Below are 9,787 nucleotides of genomic sequence, written 5' to 3' on the forward strand. Positions count from 1 at the left end.
GAAACGGTTTGTTTTTAGGAGATTGTAGGGCAAAATCAATGTGCCATGCTTCATAATTTTGATACAAATAATCCACGTGATAAGAACACAAAATACTAACTACTCCTAAAAATTTGTAATAAAAGATGAAATATAATTAATATTAAGTGAAGTATATCTTATACTCTCATCTGTTTTTGTTCTCACAGTTTCTACTGAGTTTAATTACGTAGTTTAAAATGATGTAAGGCCATCTGCCCTTACCATCTTAACCTTTCATGGAATTTTTCATGTTTGCGTAATTTCAATTTGGAAAGTGTAGCACCACAATACTGAAAAGGAGGATGGTATTGGATACGTCGTCATAACATGTTTGATATGCATGGTTGATTCATGGAAATGGAAATGCATCTGCTTCGTAAAAATCAGAGTCTGTTACCCCATCCGTTTGGTGATGTAAGCCCCCCTTCTATGTTTGACACATTAAGAAATGGTAATGCATGTGAAATCAACATATGATGGAAAAACACGAGTAGCTTTTATGCCCTATTACTCTTATTGACCAATGCAATTACCTGATGCTACCATTCATATGGTATAACTAGGAAAAGAGTGATTAGACACTTGCGGTAAGGCGACCTAAGACGAGCACCAACCGCCCTGGCGCCTAAGTGCCTAAAGCGGGCATAATTGTAAGGCGCTGCTTATAAACAATACGATACTTATAAGATTTTCTAGGGTCCATGTATATTTGTCTATCTGAACACAGGCCGAAGGGAAAATGGTTCCCTGTAGCATAAAACAGATGTAGTAAGACCAAAAGGAAGCTTCCACCTCCTACCAATACCATTCTTAGTTTTACGTTTCTTCGTTCATGCAGGAAGCAGCTCGAAGATTTTGTTGGTTGTGCATGTAAGTCCAAGTGCTTCAAATTTGTCTAGAACTTTGTCCACACTCAGTTTTTCGGCCAGAGCAAGAAATGCTGAATTGAGCCTTGGAAATCGTGATACTATCAAGAAATGGAGAGATGTGGTATGGGTTTGATCGATATTTGCATGGTCCCATTTTAACTCTTATAGCCATTTAACCATGTTCCTATTTTATTCATAGGCGAATGATTCACGTAAAGAATTGCATGAGAAAGAAAAGGAGGTTTCGGACTTGAAACAAGAAGTTATAGGGTTGAAACTTTCTCTCTCAGAGGCCAATGACCAATGCACACTGCTCTTCAACGAAGTGCAGAAGGCATGGAGAGTTTCTTCTACACTACAAACTGACCTGAAGGTCAATACTACCCATACTACTGCTCTGAATCGAACTAATGCTAAGCTAAATACAGTCAATTATGACCATTTGGACAGTTATTTTACTGAGGCCCCTGTTGTTTGATTAAAAAAAAGTGTGTCCAAATAAATATTATTTAAGAGTGCATGCACATGAACATTTATATCTTTGACACTAATATTGACAAAAAGTTTAGTTTTGTAGTTATATTAGTAATTTGTCATCAGAGGTACTTGGATATCATAGTATCTTGTACAACTTTTAGTAACAGCCAGTAAAAATGTAATGCTCAAATGTGTGTGTATTTGGCCATTATCTGAAATAACATCTATTGAGAAACATACAGGGCGATTCGGGAGTTTCTAGTTTTAATATATCCTAGTCCTGGGATGATTAATTCCAACTTTATGTGGAAAAGCTACAGTAATGCTGATGGTGCATCTCTGTTTAATCTTCAGTAATTTATGTTGATGGTGCATCTCTGTTCAATCTTCAGTAATTTATGTTGCTAATATATCATTCAGATGTTATTCTAGGATGTACTAACTCGTAAGTGTAGTTCAGTTTATAATCTTTTGGATACTCAACCTGCAGTCTTGTAGTATTAAACATTGAAGGTGATTGACATTTTTGTTGTCTTCTTATCTATCGCAGTCTGAAAATTTAATGCTCGCTGACAAGCACAAGATTGAGAAAGAACAGAACAATCAGCTAAGGGACCAGATTTCTCGTCTTTTGGAAGTTGAGCAAGAGCAGAAAATTAAGATGCATGAACGCGATTTAACAATTCAATCGCTACAGGTTAAATGTTAATATGTTTGCTTATTATCAACAATCTATATTTGTCAAATTAGATAGGGTAGCATTTTGTTTCAGTATTGATGCTTATACTATTTCTTCTTGAAATTATTGTGTCTCCTTTTTCAAAAAATTCTCTTGATTAATGCTATTGTTTTTTTTTGTGGGTGAGATTAATGCTATTGTTAATATGTTCACTAAAAAAGCTAGTCATTTTTTGTGTTGTGTATGATTCTTTCACTCAATTTAGCTAGTGGCTTTTGATGTATAATCTTGGACAATGTAAATATGTAAAGCAACAACCTTCAAAATGGTGGTGCATTTCTATTTAGCATGTGTTGGCTCCATGAAAAAAATATCTATGGCATGTGGTGGCTTCTTACAGTGCAGCCATAAAAATTCATGCTGCAAGACAATGCATATTTTTAGCATTTGATAGCTTCTTACAGTGCAGCCATAAAAATTCATGCTGCAAGATAGTGCATTTTTTTAGCATTCCACTCACGTATAATGGTATAAGTATATGCAACAGAGTGCGGTTCATCCTTGGGTTTTTATTCACCATGCCATTATCATGTAGATGTTTTTGGACTCTCATTCCGGCTAGACCATGTTTCAACTTTACTACTACCTCCGTTCCATAATGTAAGACGTTTTTTGACTCTAGTGTAGTGTCAAAAAACATCTTACATTATGGGACGGAGGGAGTAACATTCTCCCCACAAAAAAAAAACTTCATTAACGTTCTCTTTTGCCCAACTAAATTGTATCATAACTTGGCATCTAATCTGGTTCTTCCTTTCCTAATCTGGCCATAAGGGACTATAATGTGGTTACGACCAGCTTGTCTGTCACACTATTCAATAGTAGTGTATAGCTACCCGAGTTTTACTATTTGTGCATCTGCTGGTGAGATTTGAGTGTTAACTAATTGCCGTAGTATGGTTAGAAAGCCAATTTTTTTATGTATTCGAATACCCACTTGTATTTTGCATGCTTATTTTGTTCCTACAATTTACAGGCAAAACTTAAGTCCATTGAGTCTCAACTTAATGACGCTCTGAACTCTAGTGATGCAAGATCAACAATTGGATCTGAATCTGCTTCAGTTATTTCAACCCCAAAGATGATGGAATCAACCGCTGAGTCATCATCAGTGACCAAAAGGCTTGAAGAGGAGTTAGCAAAGAGGGATGCCCTTATTGAGGTATTGATACTTTACTTATCTTTCATCACCAAGTATTATTTGTTCCACCTCATGCAAATGTGAGATTTTTGCTTGAATTATATACTTACGTAATTACAAAAATTACCTCAACTTTGAGTGTGTGACTAATTAGTGGTGTCTCTGGACTTCTTTTACCAGTTCTTTCCCACCCACTGGTAGCAACTAATAATGTAATTTTAATCGGTCAAACTGATCATCGTGTGAGCAACGAGCGCTCTCACTGTCAATTTCAAAGGCATTTGCATTCAGCTTAGGAGTTTCCATCATACCTGTACAAGGTGCAAATTTGAGAAGACAGTTTTATAGAACACTGTTGGTTGGTTGTATTCATGTTCTCATGCATAATAAAGCAAGATTATATATAAAAAGGATCTTAAAGCTATACTTATTTATCATGGATCTGATTTCTATACTCAAATTAGGAGACCTGCTAGCTTAGTGCTAACAGCTCTATTGGTATCATGTACCACCTGATGTTCAGCACCAATTTTAGATGAGACTTGTTTGCATCCAGTTAAATTGTATTCTGATAGATTTGCTATAAGTTTACTACTTTTGGAGTTCTGTGTGTTATGGGCATGCATGATTTCTCTATTCTTTATATTTATTTAAGCCAAGACAAGTCAAGTTTCTAGTTCCTTAGGTTTTATGAACCGCTGGCCTTCATTTTCTGCGCATTGATTAATGTCTTACTTTTGAAACATTGCCTTGATTAATGTAGAAACTGCATGAGGAGAATGAGAAGCTCTTCGACAGACTTACAGAGAAATCGGGATTAGCAAGCTCTCCTCAGGTGTCCTTGAATACCTTCACTTTATTCAACTGTTGGGCCCTTTTTTATTCAGTTTGTCCCATTTCCTGGACTCCTTTAGTGCTTGTGAAAAGATCTAAAGATAAGTCATTTCTGGCACTTTGTCTTGTCTGTCCCTTGATGCTGCAATGCATGTTCAGGCATTTTTGCACCCCACGAGGAACTAAAATTCTACTTTCTTCAATCTGCACGTGTGGCTTTGCGAGTGATGATCATGATCCTCCATTCCTTATGGTGTGATGATTTTTTTTATCCATCTACCTTGGAATGACCTGGGAATGTGACATTTGTGTGTATATCTTACTTGCCTATTGTTCCTTCTTCCCTTTTCCACTTTAAGTTAGAATTAATACGAACTGTTAACTGCATATCTTCTAATCTGCCCTCACTTGTCCTTTATAAAAGAGAGCTTGTTCAACGTAGCAAATGCAGAAACTCCACATGAGTTTTTAACTAAACCATTCTTGTTTTGTTCTCAATGTCTTTCAGTGTACCGTGTCAACGTGAGCTGTGTACTGTGTCAACGTGAGCTGTGTCAAGAAGCTTTTATTTTATATAAGCACTCATTGCGATAGCATTTCTCTTTATGATCTGTCAGTAACTCTATTTTGCAAATAGTTTAGACAAGCCGTGTTTGCAAATTTGCTATAAAGCTTATAATGTTCTCATGCAGTAATATTTGTATGTAGGCTCCAAGTCCGTCTTCAAACCAAGTAACTAATGCTCAGGGAAGGGATATAGGCAGGTAAATGCTACTATGCATACATGTGCAATCAGTCAATCTCACTGTTTTTTGAAATAAAAAATGTATTCGACCATGTTCCATTTACAACTGTATTTGCAGGAGCAACAGTGCCAAAACTCAATCACCAGATGTATTTCCAGCAACAATGTCTCAGGACAAAACTGGAAACAGTGGAGCTATAGTGAAATCAAGCAATGAGTTAGCAAAAACTACACCTGCTGGGGAGTACTTGACTTCGGCACTGATGGATTTTGATCCTAACCACTTTGAGGGGTTTGCTGCAATAGCTGATGGTGCAAATAAGCTTTTGATGCTGGTCAGTACTGCTAAATTAACAGAAAATATTTGCATTTTACCTATAAGAGTTCTATTCTTCTATTGTTATAAGTTGGTTTTGCATATTTATCATTTTGTTGTTGTTTTGTTATGGTCAATGGCCATCCACTAAAGCTATGACCCATTTAGAACGTCCAGTTCCATCAGATGGTCATTGGACTGTTAGGTGATTTATGTGATCAGAGAGGATTTGAAAATCCAGTACCTGTCAGGATGCTGCTGTGTAGTTGGTAGTGTTCTCATCTTACTAGGTTGGCTGTGGCACTAACTGAAACAACTCTGTAAAGAAGTTGGATGGGTACGGTTGTCCAAGTTGTGAATTTGTTTTGATTTTGATTTTTTAATGTCCAATGCATTTTGTCCCTAATTTGTCTAGGTAGAAGAATGATGCTGATTGGTTAGAGTTGATGCGAATCACCACAAAATCCAGTTTAGTATAATATGTCCAAAGCCCTACATGCCCAAAACCCTACTTTGACAGCTGCCTACATTTTGCATGACAAGCAGATACTACCATCCCATTTTCATATTCAGCGCAGTGATGCTAGTCATTGTTTTCTTTCTTTCATGGGAATATCTAGAGATTGTGATGTGCTGTGTGGTGTCTTGATTAAGCGGCCAGACGTTTATATGGGATTTTATATAGTTCCTTGATTTGAGCACTATGTCTGAAGTCTGAAATCCTCAGCCTTTTTTAACTTTTTATTATTATAGGCTACATTAGGTATGTCAAAGCCTAGTCAATTTCAGTTTCATGGTATTCTTGTCATAGTAAATGTTGATTTCCACTCATGAGCGACTATGTAATTATGATATGTTTCCAGGTATTGGCTGCAGTTATCAAAGCGGGTGCTGCTAGGGAGCATGAGATACTTGCGGAGATCCGAGATGCTGTCTTCTCGTTCATTCGCAAAATGGAACCAAGAAAAGTTATGGATACCATGCTAGTTTCAAGGGTCCGGATATTATACATTAGATCTTTGCTTGCTAGGTCCCCAGAACTTCAGTCCATCAAGGTGCAATGTCGCTGTCTTGCTTTTATCTATTATATTATTTTAAGCCAAGAGGCCCCATCCTTTTGTACTAAATGGATTAGGGTATTTGTCCATTTGTTCCTTCTTCAAGGTTTCTCCAATTGAACGTTTTCTGGAGAAATCAAATAGTACTAGTCGGAGCAGAAGTTCTAGCAGGGGAAGTAGTCCTGGCAGGTCTCCTAGTTACCACCATGATCATGGTTCACGGGTTGCCTTAATGGATGAAAATGTGCATGGTTTCAAGGTTAACATTAAACAGGAAAAGAAATCAAAATTCTCCTCGATTGTTCTGAAGCTTCGTGGGATTGAGGAGGTATGTCTTGTTCTCCTTTAGTTGTTGCAGAAGTAGCACTCCCACTGAAAATTGCTTGCATATGTTGCTGTTAGATCTATTTCATTTCGGATATATCTGCGGTTAACTTTTGTAGTAGGAGTTAGTTCTGATGGGGTCCCTATGCTTTATTGCTTGCATGGTCACTTAAGTACAGGTTTTTGGTCATCATAGTGATGCTAATATGTCAGGCTAGGACATGTTATGCTGATATATTGCCACTGAATGATCTGAAGGGTTTGCCGTGCTTCTAGATGGTTTACCTATTTGAATATGTGCTAGCATTGAGTAATTGGTATTAGTGCTACATTTGACAGGAGACTTGGAGACAACATGTCACTGGAGGAAAGCTTCGGGAAATTACCGAGGAAGCGAAGGCTTTTGCGATTGGAAACAAGGCCTTGGCTGCTCTTTTTGTTCACACACCTGCTGGTGAATTACAACGCCAAATCCGAGCATGGCTTGCAGAGAACTTTGATTTTCTATCTGTAACTGGTGGAGATGTTGCTGGAGGAACTACTGGGCAACTTGAATTGTTATCTACCGCTATCATGGATGGATGGATGGCTGGCCTTGGTACAGCGCAGCCCCCAAGCACTGATGCTCTAGGCCAGCTGTTATCTGAGTACAGCAAGCGTGTTTACACATCACAGCTACAACACTTGAAGGTTTTATTTACCCGTCTCACATTCTGGTCTAACAAATTCAGTACAATTGTTTCTCTTATCCTTCGTAATATTGCAGGACATAGCTGGCACATTGGCAACAGAGGAGGCTGATGATCCTGTTCATGTCAGTAAGCTGCGCTCTGCTCTGGAGTCCGTTGATCATAAAAGAAGAAAGGTGCCTGTAGCCCCCTCACAAAATTTACTTTCATGTGTTGCACTTGGTACACTTCACTTGATGGACTTCTCAAATTTATGAATGAAGAGTGTAAACATGATCTGTAGTTCAAATTTTGGTGATGGAATAAGTTTCTCTCTGCCTGCTCTTTACTTCAAATATTTTTAACTCACTAAGCAAGTCCTTTGGGGGGTTCACGTTGATGTATGATGAAGTCACGTTTCCACATTCCTTTTGTAGTTTTGTACATTTAAACTATTTAAGTCGACAGTTTTACTTGTGACATCTCACCCTTGTCATGCTCTTACCAGATCATGCAACAAATGCGGACTGATACTGCCTTGTTAACCAAAGAAGAAGGTGGTTCACCTATCCGAAATCCTCCAACTGCTGCTGAAGATGCACGATTAGCATCTCTTATATCTCTAGACAACATCTTAAAGCAAGTCAAGGTCTGATGCTAACCATTTGTGCCTATATCTGTTTTGCCTTTTATGTTTTGTACTGAGAGACATGTTTTCTAACACCATACTTGTTCATTTTTTGGACATTAGGAAGTAATAAAACAAAGCTCTACAAGACCATTACGAAAATCAAAAAAGAAAGCATTGCTAGAATCATTAGATGACCTATTGGCACAGATGCCTTCTCTTCTTGACATTGATCATCCATGTGCTCAGAAGCAGATCACGGATGCACACAATGCTGTAGAGGTATGTTCATAGTATCTCATAATCTTTGCCCTGAATGATAGAGAAGTACTAGTATTTACATAGTATTGCCTCTGTCCCAAAAAGCATGTCTTAGATTTGTCTAGATACGGATGTATCTAACACTAAAACATGTAGTGTTAGATACATCCATATGTAGACAAATCTAATACAAGCTTTTTCGGACTGAGGGAGTATCTGATAATCTTTGCCCTGAAAGAAAGAGTATGATTTATTGATTTTTGACCCCTCAAATAGAAATGGGGTTATGATAAAAAGATGAAGGATTTTGTTTCTTTGCAAGATAGTTCTCTCTAAATCGTAGGAGTAGATCTCTTTTGTAACAGGAGGTTTAGTAAGTTCTGACTTGCAAATTTCAACTTTATATTTAGGTTAACTGATTGTTACTCTCTTTGGATTTCTGTACATACACTAGGATGTGGACCACCTTTACATTTGCAATCTATCTTGTATGAATCCCAGCTGATTGGTGGTGGTAGTCATGAATTGTTAAGACACAATTGTTTTTCTTTTTTCAATATAGCTTATGCATTGCGAGATAGGGTCTAGTTTATATGAATCCCAGCTGACAGCTCACTTGTCATACCAAGGCCCACACACCAAGTCTCAGTTATATTCCATTAACTTTAGCTGATGCAACACTAACATGTATGTGTACAGTCACTGCAAGAAGACCCCGATGATCCTGCCCCTGACCCCAACTCAAATTCCAACACGCTGGGAGAGAGCGAAGTTTCGCAGTGGAACGTATTGCAGTTTAACACTGGAACGACAGCACCTTTCATCATAAAATGCGGAGCAAATTCGAGCTGTGAACTGGTTATCAAGGCTGATCAACGAGTCCAGGAACCTAAAGGCGGCGAGGTAATCCGTGTTGTTCCAAGACCATCTGTTCTTGCAGAGATGGGCTTTGAGGAAATGAAAGGTGTGTTTGAGCAATTGCCAGAAGCAGTCAGCTTGCTTGCCCTTGCACGATCGGCCGATGGCACAAGAGCCAGGTATTCTAGACTGTACAGAACTTTAGCTAGCAAAGTGCCTGCCTTGAAAGAGATTGTTGCGGAGATGGAGAGAGGTGGTGTTTTCAAGGATGTCAGATCGTAGTGTTAGTTCATTTTGTAGAGTTATATGTAATGTTGTATATGGATGCCATTTTAGGGCATCACATGTAACCTTTTTTGTTTACACCATGAGCAAGCCTATGTTGTAGCATTGTCTTGGGTTAAGAGAGTTCACCTTGTCTCTCTGCCTGCCACCCTCTGGATGGTCAATGTTTTAAAATACATGGTTGTTGTAGTTCATTGATGCCCTTGTAATATTAATTATGCCTCTCATTACATACTGCTGAAAGGCATCGCTTTGACAGTTTGACAATGAAATCTAACCATAGCATGGGAACATCTCACAAGCCATTCGGCCATTTCAGCTGAGGTGTCTGTCTGTCTGACTTGTACTATTCTGTCAAGTATTTTGAGTTTGAAAAAAGTCCATTTTACTACCCTGAACAAAGTTCGTGGTTCACATAACCCCCTGATCTTTATTTCGGTTCTCTTTAACCCCTGAACAATCTCATACCGGACAAAATCAGTCCCTGGGTGGTTTGACCTGACTGATTGCTGATGTGGCAATGGTCAATGGGCAGTTTTGACCTGCGGGTGAGTCTCCCTCGT

The 9,787-nt window shown here is 38.3% G+C and overlaps 1 protein-coding gene across 1 annotated transcript in view; it reads left to right on the forward strand.

Moving 5' to 3' along the window:
• The window catches only part of LOC119337293 (kinesin-like protein KIN-14L), a 14,568-nt gene extending 5,051 nt beyond the window's left edge, over positions 1-9,517 (forward strand). The window contains exons 10-23 of the mRNA XM_037609404.1: positions 860-1,011; positions 1,090-1,263; positions 1,918-2,064; positions 3,083-3,268; positions 4,011-4,082; positions 4,790-4,845; positions 4,945-5,161; positions 6,006-6,197; positions 6,307-6,528; positions 6,864-7,214; positions 7,291-7,389; positions 7,701-7,841; positions 7,944-8,102; positions 8,781-9,517. Coding sequence (XP_037465301.1) covers positions 860-1,011; positions 1,090-1,263; positions 1,918-2,064; positions 3,083-3,268; positions 4,011-4,082; positions 4,790-4,845; positions 4,945-5,161; positions 6,006-6,197; positions 6,307-6,528; positions 6,864-7,214; positions 7,291-7,389; positions 7,701-7,841; positions 7,944-8,102; positions 8,781-9,221 — 2,609 coding nt within the window. The 3' untranslated portion in view covers positions 9,222-9,517. The remainder of the gene's footprint in view (positions 1-859; positions 1,012-1,089; positions 1,264-1,917; positions 2,065-3,082; positions 3,269-4,010; positions 4,083-4,789; positions 4,846-4,944; positions 5,162-6,005; positions 6,198-6,306; positions 6,529-6,863; positions 7,215-7,290; positions 7,390-7,700; positions 7,842-7,943; positions 8,103-8,780) is intronic.
• Positions 9,518-9,787: the final 270 nt, after the last annotated feature.

The sequence above is a fragment of the Triticum dicoccoides genome, chromosome 7B (assembly GCF_002162155.2).
Source record: "Triticum dicoccoides isolate Atlit2015 ecotype Zavitan chromosome 7B, WEW_v2.0, whole genome shotgun sequence".
Taxonomy (NCBI): Eukaryota; Viridiplantae; Streptophyta; class Magnoliopsida; order Poales; family Poaceae; genus Triticum; species Triticum dicoccoides.